The 18809-nt window shown below is 44.5% G+C and overlaps 1 protein-coding gene across 1 annotated transcript in view; it reads right to left on the bottom strand.

The window, feature by feature from the left end:
- LOC111225453 (transcription factor IIIB 90 kDa subunit-like) overlaps positions 1 to 18809 on the bottom strand; it is a 117357-nt gene that overhangs the window by 47904 nt on the left and 50644 nt on the right. Inside the window, exons 14-17 of the mRNA XM_022750339.1 lie at positions 4053 to 4114; positions 2976 to 3057; positions 2673 to 2728; positions 535 to 800 (exon numbers count right to left, since the gene is read on the bottom strand). Of these exons, the coding sequence (XP_022606060.1) occupies positions 535 to 800; positions 2673 to 2728; positions 2976 to 3057; positions 4053 to 4114 (466 nt within the window). The remainder of the gene's footprint in view (positions 1 to 534; positions 801 to 2672; positions 2729 to 2975; positions 3058 to 4052; positions 4115 to 18809) is intronic.

Here is an 18809-nt window from a genome sequence, read left to right as displayed (position 1 = left end):
GGCGGCAATGGAAAAGGGTTCAATCAGCGTTCACTCCACAGTCAGCACAAACACAACACCCGGGTCAACATTTAACTTTCTATTTTGTGTTTTAAACCAGAAACACAGCGGCTACACTGCGCTCAGGGATGAAAGAGTGAGCTTCTGCCCCGAAATAAGTTTCAAAAACACACACATCACCGATTGAAGCGCCTCACACGGAGGCACCAACACTGACGGGAGCACCAACCCGGGAATGAGACGCCACGGATCCATTTTACCAGTCTGCACAGCAGCTAGCAGCTCACTCTTATCTGCATGTGTGTGCGCTCTTCGTTTATATACGTGCATGTTGTGTTTTGTCCCGGGGGTTAACAAGAGATCCTTGTTGTTGAATTTTTGTATATATTGGTATTATACATTATATAGGATAAGCTGTTATTCTGGCTTTGATAAACCTGCAATAAACTAGGTGGTTTATTCTTAAAGTAACCAGGATACAAGCCCCGATCAAACCTGATTAGTGCAACATGTAAAAAATGCGTCCCCACCAACCTTTTTCCCAGGGTGCTGAGCGGCGTGCTGAGGCTGAGTGGGGCTCGTGCGGGTTTGGGGGTGCGTCCCGTCAGCTTGGTGGCAGACGGCTCCTTCTTCACGGACTCGACCTTGCGAGCTGGGCTGGCGCCGGGTTTGATGTTGAGGTCCTTCAGGACGTCGTAGTTGATCTTGGAGGAGATCCTCTTCTGCTCCAGCATCTTCTCGATGGCCTCGTCGGCGGTGCTGGCTCGGATCGGTTGACGCCTCTTAGCGGGGCCTCTTGGCTGGTACGAATATCAAAAGTTTCTTTGATTAAAAAACAATCTCGGCTGTGACTGTACATATTGGAAACAGGTCACGATTAAGACCTCATAGTCTTTACTGAACCCAGATCTACCCATGAGATGGTCAAACGTTATCTGGAAATAATTTTTTCTTCCCATTAGGCTGTTTAGGTCCCAGAGGGGATTTACCCTCTAAAAATAAGTGAGTAATTTCAGACCACCAGCAGAACATTTCCGCAAGCAAATCTGCAGTTAAACACATTTCTGTAATCAACAATTTATCTCAATTAAGACACCAGATTGAGGTCATCACCCAGCTTCAGTTATTCCACATTCACCTTGACCTCCCTGAGATTTATGGCCACAGATCATCGGGGTTTCTCTTCACTGAAAATGTAAACTTTTAACCACATTTCACACGTCTTAAAACCGCACTAGTTTCTTCACAGATCTGATTTATAAACCACAAAAGGATGCCGAAGTTGTCATGCATAAAACACGGCGAGAATGCCCTTCGTGTTATTTATTTATTCACTCATTTGTCAGCGCTGTGACAGGCTGCTGCTGGCTGGCTGGATCAGTGCTGTCAGGAGGCTCCGTGTCTCATTAGATCTCTGTTTCACTGCAGTTAATCCAGCTAGTTAAAACCAGTGAGCAGATGTTGGGTCTAACAAAGGGTCTGCGCCGAGCCAAAACCAGTAATGGGAAATGAGCGGGGACCAGTTTCACAGGACGTACAGCCCAGTTATCTGTGGTTTCACAGAGTCAGTCAGTCCGTCTCTGTGTCGCCTACCTGACTGTAAACGTCCAGCTGTTTTCCTGTCTCTGTCCATCCCGTGTGAACATCTGTCTGTCTGTCTGAACACTGGAAGATTTTATTTCCCTTTTTTGCTTTCGCCAATTATTCAATTAGCTGATCAACTGTTTCAACTGTGAATTGAATATCTCTGTGTTTTGGGCAAAACGAGCAGTACATTACTTTGAAAAGTGAGATCGTAACTCTCTTTTACAATTTTCTAACATTTTAAGCATTTTCCACAGTTTTTCTGACTAAACAAAAATAATCTACAGATGAATCGATAATGAAAATAATCATAAGTTGCATCTCGTGTAACTCATCGTTGACGTCAGCTACACATTGACCCTGACAGCACATAATATTTCATAACCCGACCTCCAGGTGTGTTGCAGGACTTTACCTGCTATTCACTATTGGTCAGTCAACTAATGATTATTTTCATTAAATTTATTTATCATTTATCATTTTTAAATAGTTTACATGTTAGAAAAACTGTGTGGATGTTTCTCTACTTGTACATACTCTGTGTGTTGAAGCATAAACGTTGCTTTATCTCAGACGACATGAACAATGAGATAGGAAAGAGTGAAAATAGTTTTTTCTGCTGAATAAATATATAGTATTTTCCCTAAACCTGGCTTTTTTCCCTCTTTCGGCCGCTGTAACAGCCACTAAAACAATCTGAGACAAAAATCATTTTTCTGTTGTAGAACTTTTCTAAACTCAGAGACGTGCCATTTGTGGAGCGGGGTCACAAGGAGGTATCGCTCGGATCTAAAGGTCACGAGCCCAAACACTGGTTCAGATGAAGGAAAAGAGAAGAGAAAGAATATTTGAGATGAGAAAGGCCTGAATAAAGACAGAGTTTGTGTAAATAAGTATCCTCAGGTTGAGATAAGTCCAAATGTTCAAAATAAGATCAGATTCATGTGACATCTGATCTGACAGACAGATTCTGTCTCTGACCGTCTGACCATCAAACTGTCTCCGACCAACTTCCTGTTTGTATTTGTGGAGCTCCCACCGACCCGCCCCACCCTTATCTCAGAGTTTTTAAGGCCGACTGCTGTTACCTTCTTTTCTTTGTAGATGCCGAGCTCCTTCTCCTTCGCTATCTTCGCCTCCTTTTCTAAAAAAAAAGAACGAAGGAACAGTCTGAACATACAAACTCTGAGATAACAATATCAATACGACACAGAGGGAAGTCACAGCAGGCCACAAGCTTAAACAAGTGGCAGGTTCGGTTGGAGGTTTCACTCTGTTTGGCTGATAAAAAACACTGGAAGGTGCAGTGTGGGACAAACCAGCCGCTTCATGCAAGAAATGAAAGTTAAATTCTGCCTTGAAACAGAAATCATGTTGCATCCTGACAGTACCTTTCTGCTCTTTGAGGTAGTCGGAGTTTTCTGCCATCCACAGCGCCGTCTTGATTTTGATTTCTTTGTCATCCAGCAGATACTGCGGAGAGGCAGAGGGACCGTTGGTGGAGTTCAGGGAAAAGTTATCACAGAAACTAAGAGTGGTTTTACATCTGGGGGAAAATGATCTCTTCTTCAACCGCCGCCTCATTAATTCTCACACAATATCATGAACACATGTACAATTATAATGCAGTCTATAAGTCTAGAAATGCTAGCTTAGTTTTGATGGTAGTTTAATTCTATTATTTTAATTTTAGATTTGAATTCCACCAACCAAATTACAATAAACATTACAGAACATATTTTAGTTTTACTCGTGTTTTATTTTGAAGCTAAAATGTCGTTGTGTAAATAAACAGCCAATCACCAGCGTCATTAGATCTTGGTTCCAAGCATGCTGCATGCTGATTGGCTCACTGACACTGATGAGATTCACTCATTTGGTATTGAAATTTGGTATCGAGTGACATCGTTCGATCCTTAATAGTATCAAACCAATTGTCTTCAATCTGCTGATGGAAAACATCGACTTTGCAGCTTTTCTGAGTCATCATGTCTGTCATCATACGAACTATAAAATCCCTAAACTTCTACAATTTGCAAATGTTTTCAGTTCTATCACAGAAAATGTCAATGAACTTTTATTTTGCGTCACCAACATAAACGCGAGTCACGACGACTTTCGCGTCCTTGATGTTTCACAGTTCCTCTAGATTTTAGAGAGTGAATGTTTGTGAGAGATTATTGCAAGATTATTTTCCTATTTCCGTTTCCTTCAATAAAGAGCCTCAGTTCAAGAGAAAAGATTCTCACAATGTTAATCATGGTTCACTTGATCAAACCTTCCACCGAGTTTCATTGAGATTCATTAAAACTCTTGTGCAACACTGTACATGTTGTTGTGTGAGAGTTGAGGCTCCTAACGCAGCTGCCGTGGTGAGCAGATATTCTTCTGTGATGAGCCTTTAGGAGCATGTGCAGAACACCGAGTGTAAAGATTTGAATGGAGCTCATTAAGCAGCAGGTACGTACCAGCTCTATCTCGCTGTCATCTATCCCGCTCAGGTCCAGCTCCCCGCTGTCGGCAGCACCATCTGTCACACACACAAAAATCACAGCGGACACACTTAGAAAAATTTTGCTGTAATGCACATTTTTCATGACAGCTTCCACGTCCCAGAGGCAGAAACAGGAAGCAGCAGCTGGCCAAAAAAAAAAAGAAAAAGAAAGAAACATGCTTCTGCATCTCCTCGTCGTGGAACATCTTCCATCAATCAGCAAATAAAATGCACTGTGACTCCTGATAAAAACGTTAATAGGCTTAACTGGCAGTTTAAGCGGATCTACCTTAACACACTTTCTTTTCAATTACGATATGCTTTCTAGATTCAAACCCGCTTTATTTTCAAACCACAGAGATGCTGAAATGGCAATTTGCATTATTTTTTTTTTCGCTGTGACGCTCGCGACGCCCGAGACGACACGCTGCTCTCTCCCCCGCTTCTACCTGCGATGGAGCTGATTGCCAGAGCGAAACAACAGACGTTTTAATTTTGTTGACAAAAGAAAGCAGCATCTGAAATCCTCAGGTGTGCACGCGGTTCAAAGAAAATCTAGCTGACTTTGATAAAAGGAAACAAAAGACTCTTTTTTTTTCATGTCTTTGACAGTAGAAGAAAAGCCATCAATAGGAAATTCAGCAGCTTTCACTCCAAAGATCCTCCACCTTGATTAGCTGTTTTGGAACAAAGTGCGACTCCTCTCCGGCTGCTGACAGACATCAGATAGTCAATCAAAGCAGCAGAGATGGAAAGAAACGTTTTAAAGAGGCGGCAAAGCAGCAGATTTATGGGAGTCGTTTAACTTCTGTCAGCTTTCTGCCTTTGACATGTTCACAGCCCCCCCCTCCCCCCCTCCCCCCCGCGTTGAGTTCAAACTCCCAACAGGGCGGCATCTTCAAAGAAGTGCCACCTGAGTCCACAGGCAGCTTTCCCGCTTCATTAAGGAGAGACAGGTGCACAGAGAGGGAGGGAAAACACGAGGAAGACGAATACACCCGTCCTCAGACAGTGAAGTGTGTGTTGGCTGCACGGTGGAGGTGGTGAGGAGGGGAGGAGGTGATGGTGGAGGTGGTGGAGGGGGGATAATCTAGTCAGCCATTTGAGTTCAGTTCGCAGATTGCAGCTTCCTTAAAAAAGAAACCGCTCCAGAGGGAAGAGACAGGTCAGTCGCTATCTGGCGGGCCCAGCCCTCTAAGAACTTCCTCTCCGTGAAGTGTGAGGGCGAGATAAGACAGAGACAAGCCCTGGGAGAGATCAGCCGCTCCGGGAGGCAGAGAGGCAGCGAGACTAAGAGCTGATAAGACCGGTCCAACCCCGGAGAGAGGAGGGGGGAGGGAGCAATTACTGAGTTATTATTCAGCTGCGGCTTTGATATATCTACACTCGCTAATTTGATCAAACCCATAAAATTGTTCTTGGTGAGCGTGTAGAAGAATCTGCAGACGTCAGGTTCAGAGTTTCACATCGACTGAAGGAAGGTGAAGTTTGAATGTGAGGTTATGTTCCACTTGTTTGGCATTAACGTCCTTTTAATCACAAAACAGAGACTGGAAAGTCCAGGAGGAGGAGGAGGAGGAGGAGGAGGTCCTGGTCTGGACTGGAGTCACATGGAGGGCGCTTTAATAAAAGTGCTACAAACGAGACCCGAGTGTCAGAACTGATATCGAGTTACACCGTCTCCAGGTGCTTTGTTTGTCAAATACAACATCGCTGCATCAGTGTTTAACGCTGAAGCTTTTGTCTGAATGAAACAGCGACTCCAGCCTGTGAAACGTTAGTTGATCAGAACATGTGATCAAAGAGTCAGTAAACGAGTCCAACACTACGTCTGACAGTCTGACGTTAAAATGCAGTTTCTGTATCGCGACGACTCTCGGTCATCTTCGGTCTTTTTCAGTCTGCGGTGAAACACCTGAACGTTTGAAAGACACCCAGGCCCCGCTGCTCTCTGATCACCTACATACACTGAGTTTAAGTTGCTTACAGCTGCACCGTGTGTACTGGCATTTAAAATATGTTAAATGCACCAGAAAGTCGTCTCCACGCAGCCCACGACCACGACCACGACCGGGACCGGGCCGCCTCCATCATCGTTCTTCCAAAACTTCCCCCTGAACCGAAACACCAGTGTTCAGGGATTTATACTCTGGAGATCAATTTTTGGGAAAGCTCTGCTTCCTGGTGAGGAACACCAAAACGCCAAAACAAATACAAGAATATGCATTTTTTTCTTTAAATTTCAAGCAGTTTGAACGGCGACCTGCTGGTGGAAGTATTTAAGGTTCAAAATCTCAATGCGACAATTCACGTGTTCTTCCTGATCCAGCTGAAGTATGAGCAGAACCGCCTCTTAATGCGTCTTGAAGAGGGTCTGTGTGTTTAAACCACAAATGACAGAGGAATAATGAAGGACTTTTCATTTGCTGAGAGGTGAGCACCTTGGATTGCTCAAAGATTTAATCAGCACAGTTTTGATTGAACCGCTAAACGATTCCTTCTCTTTTCATTCACTGTTTGTTTGTTCTGGCTGATGAACAAATTCCACTCGGCGCTAAAAAACCCGACTGAGAGGAAGAAATACAACTTTTTTTCATTTTTCTGTGAAGTTCTGACGACAAAGTTTTTGAACAACAACACACACACACACACACACACACACACACACACACACGCACAAACAGTAGATCTCCGGCAGGTGAAGGCTGAACTAAATGAGATGTCTCCTCATTAACGGGAGCCGTTTGGCCCCTCGTCAGGGGAAACGGTTGAAGGCCAAAGTCGTCTTGTGTCACTGCGAATGAGCAGAAACGGATCACAGCATCTCATTAGAAGAGAGAACGAATCTCAGATCTGCAGCATATTAACAAAAAAAAAAAAAAAAAACGCCACAAAAAAACTTCCAAATCCTGCAGGGAAACTGAAATCCCCTCCCCGATGACCTCGTCCTCTTCCTGTCCGGGCTGACAGCAGCCTCGGGTCCTTTGGCAGCGGCTCCGTAACTTAGAGATTCAGTTCTGCCTCCGTATCGGTACAGAAAAGAAAAACGGGATTCTGCAGTGGAACAAACCTCTGACCTCACGCTGAGGGAAGATCTGGAAACGATCCTTCTGACCGAGCTCTGCTCCGCCGTTTGTTTTCAGTAACTAACTACTTTTTCCAAACTTTTCAAATTAAAAGAAATGTCATTAAGTAGTGCATCAAAGGATTTTAAAAAGGGTCGGCTCATCCAAATTACACAAAAATAATAATAACTCCTCTCTAACGTCCTGCTGTGTTTGGTGATGCAGATAATCGTGGTTTTTATTCACTGTGAGCTTTACATTTACATTGTGTGCAGTTAATGCATCACGTTTAAAATGTGAAACTAACAGTTGAGTATTATTTTGGCCTGTTGTTAATTTCCTCATAGAAGTAGAAAACGCTGCATAATGCACATAAATCTGCTCCTGATATCTAGAGATTATCCAGAGTAACAGTTTCGTCAGTCTGGACTGAGGTGGGGTCTCAGAGAAAACCAAACCAGACACCCACCAGAAGTCATTTAGGTGAAGTGACCCAGAGTGATTCACATATTTAATCTCCCGTGGATCCTTGTCGTCACGTGGAGTCAAATTGACAGAAATCAATTTTTGCTGCTCTCCTCTTCGAGCAGTTTGTCCAGAAGTGTCCTTGGACAAGTTACTGAATGCTGAATTGTTGGTGACGCATCATCAGTGTGCGAGTGATAGAAAAGCACAGTATGCACAGAGGATGTGTGAGTGTGTGAGTGAATGGGTGAATGGGTGAACGTGGCTTGTGGCGTACAGCACTTAGCGTAGTGGAGTCCGTTCACCGTTTACCGTGAAACAAGGAATCTGAAGACGTCACCTCGGGCTCCGGCACCTTCTCCCGTTTCACTGGAAACATGATGAATCGCTTTAATCAGATTAACTGATCATGAAAATGATCGTTAGCTGCCGCCTCAGTCTATTAAGGTCCTAACTGTCACGTAACCTTGACGATGACATGAACGACCTTTATCAGATGCGCTGTAATGACGGCGAAGACGATCAAAACAAGACGATAAATTTATAGCTCAACGTGTGGGGAGTCCCGGTTCATCGTCCCATAATGCACCATCACTGACAACGGGTCAATGATGTCATGTACCTGACTGCGATCCTCGTGTATTTCACAGAGTTACACTCGTTGTGGAGTGACCTTCTGTGTCGGGACCTTTTCAAGTGCGTGTCTTCACATCTCGTTAAGCTTCCTTCATGTGGCGTCAAAGCGAGGCAGCTCGCATTTGCTCACAGCGGTGCGTTCGACAGAAGTCTCTGAAGACGCCAAATTCAATTTCTGAAGCCGACGACTGGCGGCTTGAAAACACATCGAGTGAGACACAGAGACAGGCGACGTGACGCAGCAGCGGTCGGATTCCTCGCCGCCGTGCCCGCCGGCTGTAAACTCTATCCCCCTGTTGTCTCCTGGTCCTCACACACAGGTAACCTGACGCCAGATTTACCCCGCTGCCCCTCCCCCCCACTGCCTCAGAAATACCCCAAAAAATACCCTCCCTCCTCCCACACATCTCTGTGTCCCGGGTGGCGGCAGGCCTGTCTGATGTGGTCAGGAGAATAAGATGCTTCACTGCAGAGGCTCTCTAATACCACAGAAGAAGAAAAAAAAGAGAGAACACAAAGAATCTGGGGAAGGAAAAAAAAAAAAAAAGCCCCGCAGGAACAAACGCTAACAGGTGAAGGAGACGGCCTTTTGAAGGCGGCGGGGAAGGGAGAGAACGAGGGATTTAAAAGGAACGAGCGAGCGGGTGAGAGGGGGGGAGAGCTGCTGGGTGAGGGTCTGAGCTGAACTGAGCCGGTGTTGTTCTGTATTCTTCTTAGTGTCCGCAAATCCCAGGAAAAGACCAGAACCAGCGATTTGTTAGTGACTCTCTCGACACTGTCGGACTTCCTCGCTGAGCCGCTGGTTCCTACTGAAGGCTCAAAAATATACAGATTCATTTTCAGTAACTTCCTGAAACAGCTGATCACTGTAGTTTTTAAACAAACGTTTCTCAAACAGGAGGAAATGGAGCATTTGTTGGGGATTACTTTCAGCGGCGGATTAATCCACATTTGGTGCTCCAGTGATTATTGATGATGTGAGCAGGACTGACTGTGAGGGAACAGAGCAGCTTGGGGTTTTTTAAAGACTTTTAGTGACTTAATATCTTTTAAAACCATCTCATTGAATCTGATCAGGTTCCAACATTTACATGTAACTACATTTATAATCAATTAAAACTCAAGGATTGAAGTTCGATCACCTTCTGTTGGCTCCAACAACTACAGTGTTAGTTTCAGCCACAGCCTGAAATACGTATGAATATGTGCAACTACACACTCCAGACTCAAAAGGTCCACTCACATTTTTAGCTTTTAAGCACATCTCATGGTCTTCTTCAGCAAATGGAGCTCAAAAAAAGATAGTAAGTGAACCTTTGAACTTAGACTTTTATGTACCGATGACAAATATCTGAAGGTCTTAAATCAGAATGATTGTGTCGATCAGATGAAAATATGAAATAGCGTTTTTTCCAACACATGGTACCAACTCGACTCGTCTCTACTTTTGGTGCCAGGTTGTTGTTTTAAGATTTTGTTTAAGACAAAATGTTTTGGCCTTTTCACTGGATTTATTGACAATAAGAAAAATAGAAAATCACCAGCCTTGTCCTTTAAGAAAAAAAAAAAAAATTTAAGCGGGAGAAGAAAAATGCCAAAGAGAAATCAGCAGTGACAAAGGAAGGGAGAAATAATGAGAAAAGTAGGCAGAGAGAGAAAAAGAGGCTGAGCAGGAAAGATTAAAACAGAAAGAATGAAGGAGGTTGGAGATTGAGAGACAAAAGACTGATGGAGGAAAAAGCAGCAGGAGGGGAGACATGGAGGAATGAGCAGACAGCAGCTGAGAGAGAAGACAAAGGAGTCAGAGAGAAGAGACAAGAGAAAGTTAAAAACTGTGGGGATATAAATGGAGGAGACAGTAGGTAAGACGTTGAGAGAAAGGCTAATAGAGAAAGGAGAAGGAGAAAGGCTGAGGCAGACAGGAGGATGAGAGAGGGGGAGAGAGAGAGAGAGAGAGAGAGAGAGAGAAAAGGGGGAGGTTTAAGAGGAGTTCACTGATCTCCTTCTAATCCTCAGCTGTATTTCATTTCGGCCTGATCTGAGGAGAACGACGGGGACAGAACCGACGAGGGGAGAGCAGGAATATCAACCAGAGAAAAAAAAAAAAGTCACACCGGCAAAATTAAAAAGGAAGCGTCAGTCTGCTGACTCCTCCACTCCTCCTGTCCTCTCCCCCCTCCTTCAACTCTCCACGGCCTCCTTCCCCTTTCCAAAAAACAAAGAGTGTGTGTGTGTGTGTGTGTGTGTGTGTGTGTGTGTGTGTGTGTGTGTGATCTGGAGGATGAATGGAGCTGTGTAGCCCCGGTGCTGCAGGATCACCCATCATCCACACTTCAAACGGAGCCCACATTATCCAGACTCGCGGCTCTTGATGTCAGCAACAATCCTGATCCTCTCCTACGCACAAAAACCCCCTCGACCTGCACCGCGCTCGGCCACGGGGCTGCGGGGAGGAGAGGCCGACATGAAGGGAGATGTTTTACTTTGTCAGGCTTCTGGATGTTAAAACGGTGAGCCAGAAGTAAAAAAGGGAAATCAAAGAGATAAAAATGACGGAAAGATGTTCTTGAAAGGAGAACACAAAGTTTTAAATCTGATATATGTGAGAAACGCTGGTGTTTTACTGGTATTGCTATGGAAACGGGATGAAAAGAGACGTGCTAGTAATTTCTGATAAATAAGTCGGTCGATTAAAAAGTCAAAAACGGCGATATCTTAAAGGAATAGTTCAACATTTTGTCTGTCTCGTGGTCTGTTTTGAGAGCTGGAGACAGGTGGCGATTAGCTTAGCTTAGCTTAGCATAAACACTGGAAACAGCTAGCCTCACTCTGACCAAAGATCAAAGCGAAAACCAGCACCTGTGACGCTCACTAATCAACACATCACATCCTGTTTGTGTCCAGATTGGACAAACAGGAATTTGTGGTCTTGGAGGGAGTTACATGCTGGAACTATTTTCTGACAAACAACAGATTGTTTATCCATCCGCCCAGCACTTCAGTGCAAGTTCTCTGCCGGCTGCTGCCAAGCTAGGCTAACTGCGTCCTGGCTCCTGCTCAGTACGAACACACACGGGAACAGTAACAAGCTGCTCCTCTCATTCTCAGAGAGACTGTGGACAACTAGATATCCTAAAATATGAAACTATTCCTTTGAAATATACAATATACTCATCTCAAAAAGATACAAAACAAAACAAAACAAAAAAAAAAGGCAAATCCTCAAAGAAAAACTTCCAGGACACATGGGAGCCCAGGAAATACAGCCAACAACTTTAAATCATCATGATGCTTCTGAACCTCAGTGTGGAGGATGATTTAATGATTTAAGTACAGTTCTTTGTTTACAACGTTAGATGTTAAAAGTTCTCTTCTTTTCTGACATCAATTGTTTCACCACTGCAACAGCATTTTATTTATGAGTCCACACGGTCCGGACACTTCTATGTGCATGACCCAGTTAACAACAAGTACAACAATAGCCGGGGTTTAGTGATGTTATTCTGCATGTACCAGAAGCTCTGTTTGCTCTCATCCCACGACCGACAGCTTCCACACACCGGCTCGTACCAGGAGCAGAGCGAAGACAGTGTTTTTATCTGCAGCGTTTGCTTATACTCTTACTGATCCAGGAGTTTACCTCCGTTTCACTGCTGCACTCAAACTAAGACATCTCTGGATCATGTTGTCAGCACAGGGCCTCAAATGCAAAAACAGAGAGAGAGAGAGAGAGAGAGAGAGAGAGAGAGAGAGAAAAGAAGCAGCTCCTGGTTTAAAAGTTCCTCCCTGCAGTTGTATGAGGTAATAAGGCTCGGTGCCAGCTCTGCCCCGGAGAAATAACCAGCCAGCCGAGGCAATAAATAGAGTGAGAGATTCTCGCTGACACGGGCAGGCCGGGCGAGCCCATTAAAACGTGACCTCCCCGACCTTGGAGCAGCCCAGACTGAGTGTACACCCACTCAACCACCTGCTCCTCCTCCTCCTCCTCCTCCTCCTCCTCCTGATGCAGAGCGGGGAGCAGGGAGGTATGTACATATAGGAGCTGCTGGACGGTAAGACTCCTGGAGGCACAAAGTAGCCCACTTGTCCATATTTGACAGCTATGACCATAACTGTGTTTGTGTAGTGTTGGACAATGTTTGTTAAAATATAAGTCACATACTAAGTATCATGTGTTTACCTTATTCCTCTGAGCTCCATTGTTTTCAGTTATCAGTGAGCCACTCTGTTGCACTGGGCGTCCTGCAGCCACACGGCTCAAAACTTACCATCAAGTCCAATTTAAAAGTATTTTTCTTTTCCTCCAGATCACTCTACTTTGTATTTTTCCCCTCTATGTTCATAAATCTCCCCTTAACTTTAAGTCTTTGTTGCCTAACCTGAAGAAATCCTGAAGCACAGAGGTGTTAGAAGATAAAATACAGCAGCGAGAAAACTGGAATCGGATTTCTATGGCGTTAAAACAACGAGAAATAATGGAAATTTCACTTGGAAATGGAAATTGTAATGTTCTTGCTAAAACCAGTGCATACAGTGTATTTACAGTCCAGCCAATAAAACCACAGCGATACACTTACACCTTTTTGATTTTCTATGCAAAAACCTTCTACACTGCTCAGAGTCGTCACTCAGGACACAGAGCTGGGTTTTATTTTGTCCTGGCTGGAGACGCAAACTCGACTAAAAACTGGACTCGACGACATGACATCACTTTTGTTTCCACAGCGTCTCAAACCAGCCGTGATGTTTATCATTTACCTCTCTCTGCCACAGTCCTGTGTCCTCTCATAAACCAGACAAAGTTTTATTTTGAAAGTGACGGGTGTTTTCAACAGTTTTCCATATCCTGAATAAACGTCTTGATTAAAGACATTTTGTCCTGCTTCAGTATTCGGCCTATTTTCCAAAACAGTCTGTAATTTTACATCACAAGAGCAGGATGAATTAATCATCAGCGCCGAGCGCCTCTACAATGAATTTCATGAACTGCCTCTTCAGGAGGATAAGGAGGACGCTCTCCGGTCCGTCACAGCAGCCTCAGCAGTGCAGCTGAAGAATCTGGAGAATGCCGCCATGGAAACAAGGACTGTTTCATGTGTGCATTGTCGTGCATGAGAATCAAACATGTGAAATGTCAGGCTGCGGCCACAGGAATGTTTAGCCAAATGTTGCCTTTGCCACGGCGATGAATCATCGCTCTGTGTCCGACGTGCACCGAACCACTTACTCATGAAAGAAACATTTACAAACTTTCTATGGAAGTAATCAGAAGAGGAGACGTCAAATCAGAGGAGGACTCCGCCCCCTTGACCCTCCTCCGCTGTTACGCATCATCAGAGATGTTTTTCTGATGAAAAGTGGCAACGTACTTTATCTGGAGGGCCCACTTTTCTTCAGGTTTCTACGTGTATTTATGCTTCATCATTGATTTTTCCGTGTTGTAAATAAGCAGGAGTCAGAGGCAGAAAATGCCTTATAGCTGCAATGCATTCTGGGTGAAGAAATCAGCCTCCACACCTCTGCTCTAATGGATTTGTCTCTGCATCACAACAGAACACTGGTGCAAGACGAAGCTTTGAAAATTACAGTTGACGTGTTAATTTGCAAATCATTCTCACCTCAAGGGCCACTTGTAGCTGCTCTGGAGCTTTCAATCGTATCACACAATCTTCCTCATCTCGGCAAGGTCGAGAATGAACTAGAAGTGCTCAGGTAAATTGAACACGTACACGTCCAGCTGGGCAAACTCTATTTGCTGAGGAAGATCATGCGATTCAATTCAAAGCTCTGGAACAACTAGAGATGGATTTTGTGGTGAGATTGTTTCGCCAACTGCTGGATCCAACTTTCAATCATAAACTTTTCAGACTCTTAAATTGACAGAAGGACCAAGAAAGTTTTTTTGCATTTAACAATTCCCCAAAGTCCTGATATTGGGGGTCATTTGGGGTCAATGCCTTGCTCAAGGGCTGCAAACCTGCTTCTCTAACTCCCAGCCTTCTTAGCTCCGAGAAACACCTCACAGCCGCACCTCGTGTTAACACCAACACATGCAGCTCGACGGCAGAGACGCTGCTCTGCGCTTTCAGCTGCACTTTGAAGACTTCAGCGAAAATGAGATTTGAATTGACTGAAGTTTGCAGAACTCGTATCACTGCGAAATATCTCTATTTCAAACCTGGATGTGGAGATCCACAGTTCAGACTTTAGAGTCTCGCAGCAAACCTTCATACCCAAGAAAATCTGCATTAAAATCTCCATCACTCACGGTGACTGTAAAGACCCAGAACTGTCTGATATTGATCATGTGATAACTCTGAAATAAGAACAAGTGTGTAAGCCCGTCTGTTGTATTGGTGACAGAATCGGGACTTAATTTTCATTACATCATTAGATGCATGGAGATAGACAAACAAGTTCTTATTCCCAAATGACCCATACAAGCGTTTTTGTGTTTAGCATTACCGTTATCACCTTGAGCAATGATAACCACCAGAAAAAGCTTCAACACTGGTTGTTTAAGTTTCTGTTCATCTGCACAATGTGAGTCTGTAGTGGCAGACTATTAAAGTAGTCAGATGACAGGTTGTTAATAAGTAATTTCTCCACCACAGACAAAAAAAAAAAAAACTCTTCATACTTCCCTGAACAGTTTGAGTCACTGTCTGATCAGGGTGGGACCCCTGATAAAAAAGGGAGAAGGGGGGTGTGCAGGGTGAGACAGTGAAATCTGCTGTGACGCAACAGCCGGAGGCGAGCGGTCTCCTGCCTTTGCCTGCCTGCTAAACGGTAGCTGTCATCTCCCGTCAGGCTGGCGGCGGCAGACGAGACGGCTTCCCTTCCCCTCCTCAGGCCTGAAGACGCACATCATCTCCAATCACAGCTGGCTGCTGTGATGAGGCCGCTACAGCCCTCTCACCAGAGAGACTGGCTGCTAACTGCTACTCTCTCACACACACACACACACACACACACACACTCACAGCCTGATTTCATATTCCACACCACACTGCTGCTGCTGAGGTAGCTTAGCTTGTACTGACTCATTGAAAGCGTACGGCTGTTTGTCCACGGAGAGCAGTGTGAGCCTGAAATAAACATTAGGCTGTTCTTCTTCTTCTTCTGTTTCTGCTGTGTATCAGTGACGGCCCGTCTCCCTGCGCTGTCATCGCCTCCCTGTCTGTCTGCCGTGCAATTCTGTCGATCCCCTCCTCCGAGAGGTCGCGTCCATCCCGCCATATGTCCGTCAAGCTCTACTGTACTGCCCCAGGCACTGTGAACACCGCCCCCACCCCACCTTCACACACACACACACACACACACACACACACACACACACACACACACACACACACACACACACAGGCCTGCCCAGCTGTCCCAGCAGCAGATAGGAAATGAGCAAATGGACGAGTTGGTGAATGGATTAGCTGCATGAATTAGTAATAAGTAATTATTAATTAAAGAGGCACTTGATTTTTTTTTTTTTTTTTCTTTTACTGTCCCACGGCAGATGATGGCCACAGGTTTTAAACTGCTCTCGATTGAACAACACCAGTAAATCAAATATTTATCTGACAGGTGCCAAGATTCATGTCTTTGAACACATCTCCCTTTTGCTATTGCTACACAGCTAGCGTTAGCATTAGCAGCTGTTTACCTACCAGCTGTGAAACGTTGCGAGTTCAGCGTTGGACTGAGCGACCGGTATGTGGAGACGGTGTTGGTGCCAAAGCGGCATGTTCACTCCGGTGGTCCATTACCTCTCCGACAGTTTGGTCACAGATTATTTAATGTCCCTTAAACTGAAGGAAGAAAAACAGACTGATGTGTGTAACTCAGCTTTTCTACTAAACCCCTCCGCTTCGTTTACTTTTACAGTTACGCACATTCACAGCTGAGCTCTGCCCTTAACGACTCATTTGGTCACAGATTCAGACTTAAACTGTTGTTTTCCTTCAAAACAAGGAAAATACATTTAGCAAACCGGGTTGAGATGCTTCTTTTTTTTTTCCCCAGGTGACGTTTTCCTTTGCTTCAGGAATCTCTAAAAAACCCGGAGAGAAGACGAGCGATTGTTGCACTTGTATTTAGAAAATTACACTAAACTGTGGGAAATGCACTGGTGGCTGCTGGGATCAAACCAGTGACCTCCTGGTTTGAAGGGCCGTCCCTCTCCTCATTTGCATCCGAAAAGAAGAGACAAAACTACAGGGAGCTTGTAGATCTTTCTCTCTTCAGATGTGACTGCTGAGGAGGTGAGGTGTGAGACTTTGCATTTTCTTTCATCCCTCAACGACTCCTCTGTGGACAGAGAGAGATGAGACAGATGCTGCTCATTTGAAAGACTATAATTGACTCAGCAGAGCTGCCGTCAGAACGCGGATCTGTCAGAGAGCTTCTACCACGCCCCGAAAAAACGCTGAGAACCAGGATTTACCGCAGTAATTGCAGAAAGCGACGAGGACGGATGGTAGAAAAAGGTTTCAGGGAAAACAACTGCTCGTCTGGTGAGCAATGTCAGTTTCCTTAAACGAAGCCTAACACCTGGAAAATAGCTTCCAAGATGGGGTGTGAAACCAAGTTATTGCTTAAAAATGAAATTCTTCAAAGAGCAAAAAGGCTCCTTTTACACAGACCGTTCAAGGCGCCTTTATTCCTCCTCGCTGTTTGGTATGAAAAGGTACGGACACAGAAACCGGGGGGTGGTGGGGCGGCCATTGTTGTTCCACCTTTAAGCCGGCAGCGGAGGAAGTCAGAGCCAGATCAACGTCTGTGAAAGAGGGAGAGCCAGCATGGCGGGAAAGAGAAGCAGGCTATCTCAACAAGCTAATGAAGGGTCTTCTTAACGGCGGTGCAGCAGGATCTCAGTATAAAAGCAGCTCTGGAGTTTCACACACTTCACAAACAGCTCTTTTCTTCAGAGGTTTTTTTTCTGGCAAATGAGAACGGCAGAGTGGTTTGACAAGAGCTGGGGAGCTGTGTTCACTGAGGTAGTTAAGGTCAGGGCAAACGTCATTGATTGAACTAAGTGCTCCGCCGAAAAAACCGTGTGCTTCAATCAATGCTGCCTCTAATGGTGCGGGGCAGAGCTCCCCGAAGACCTCGGCTACCGACGAGTGTGACAAAGTCATCCTGAGGTGCCGGAGTCACGTTCCCTCTGCTGGCAGGACTGATGGCCCGGCCTGGCCCGGCCCGGCCCGGCCTGGCCTGGCCCGGCTCTCAGTTCCTCCTCTGATAGCATGAGTTAATGAAAATGCCATTGCTCAGACAGGCCGTCGATGAGGGAGGGGAGGACTACAGACAGGAAAGAGTTTGACTAGGAAGACCCAGCTGTTTCAGTGACGGGAGAGTTCCCAAAGAGGATTCACACACTTCATAATCTTTAGGAAAGACTGCCGCTGACACATCAGTACTAATCTATTACTTTTACTGAACAGGAATAAAATTATTAGTTCCATTAATAAATAATGAAGTAATTATTGGACTTTATTTGGGCTGATCGACAGAAAGGATGAACATGAGGCAAGAGAAGCACTAACTGTCTTCAGTGCTCTTCCTGAATTGCTAAACAGGGTAATCAGGGTGGTATTAATGGTCAATTATTTTGGAGCAATGGATGGAAAAATAGGAGCATTTAAGGTAGTATGTTGCAAATTATTCATTTTCTTCAAACTACAGTGTTTTTCAGTGCAAAAGGTATAAGAACGGATATCAACTCCTCTTACCCGATCTCTCCTACATCCTGTTTTTAGTCTGGTTTTATTATCAGAATGTATAAAATAAATATGTCTTTGACCAAAAAAGTAAAAAGGTGTTCACTTTAATCCTTCAATAACAGAGGAGATTTGACAAGACTAGACAACAAGACCAAGAGCAATGCTTTACGCTGAATTCAAGCTAACATTTGCTAATTAGCGTTAAACACAACCACAACCCAAAGTTTTAAAAACAACACAAACTTTTGACCGGTTTGTGACGATGGATAAAACGTTACCAAAGTCATTACAATTCATCCTCGGGAGGAAACGAATGTCTGAAGTAAACGTCTGAATAAATGAAGTAAAATGCTTGTTGTCGTCTTGCAGCAGCAATCACAAGAATATTTATGGATGATTGAGACATAAAATCTGGCTGAATCAAATCTGCTGAACGTCACCAGTTCTGGGTTCTTTTCTTTTATTGGGTGAAAATCGATAAAAAAAAAAAAAATGAAAATAATGAGCCGTAAGTATCAAACCTGGTAAATACACTATTATAATCAAACTGTCATTGTGTTGGTGTTCCAACCTACTTTTTTTACTGTTTTCTTTCTTCTTCTCTTTTCCTGAGAGAATCCAAAATTACACCTTCTTTCACTTCCTCGGGTGCCCTGCCCTCCACTAACAATGTCCACAAAAACCACACACACACACACACACACACACACACACACACACACGTACAGATGAAAGGCTCAGCCCTAATGACAAGGTACCCTGTCCACTTAATACTTCAAAGATTGAGCTCGGTGGAGGGCAAGATCCCCCCGCCTCTCCTGCCCCTCCCACTTCCACCACAATTAG

This window comes from Seriola dumerili, unplaced genomic scaffold (assembly GCF_002260705.1).
Source record: "Seriola dumerili isolate Sdu_G_001 unplaced genomic scaffold, Sdu_1.0 BDQW01000149.1, whole genome shotgun sequence".
NCBI lineage: Eukaryota > Metazoa > Chordata > Actinopteri > Carangiformes > Carangidae > Seriola > Seriola dumerili.
This window is presented reverse-complemented; position numbering and strand designations above follow the sequence as displayed.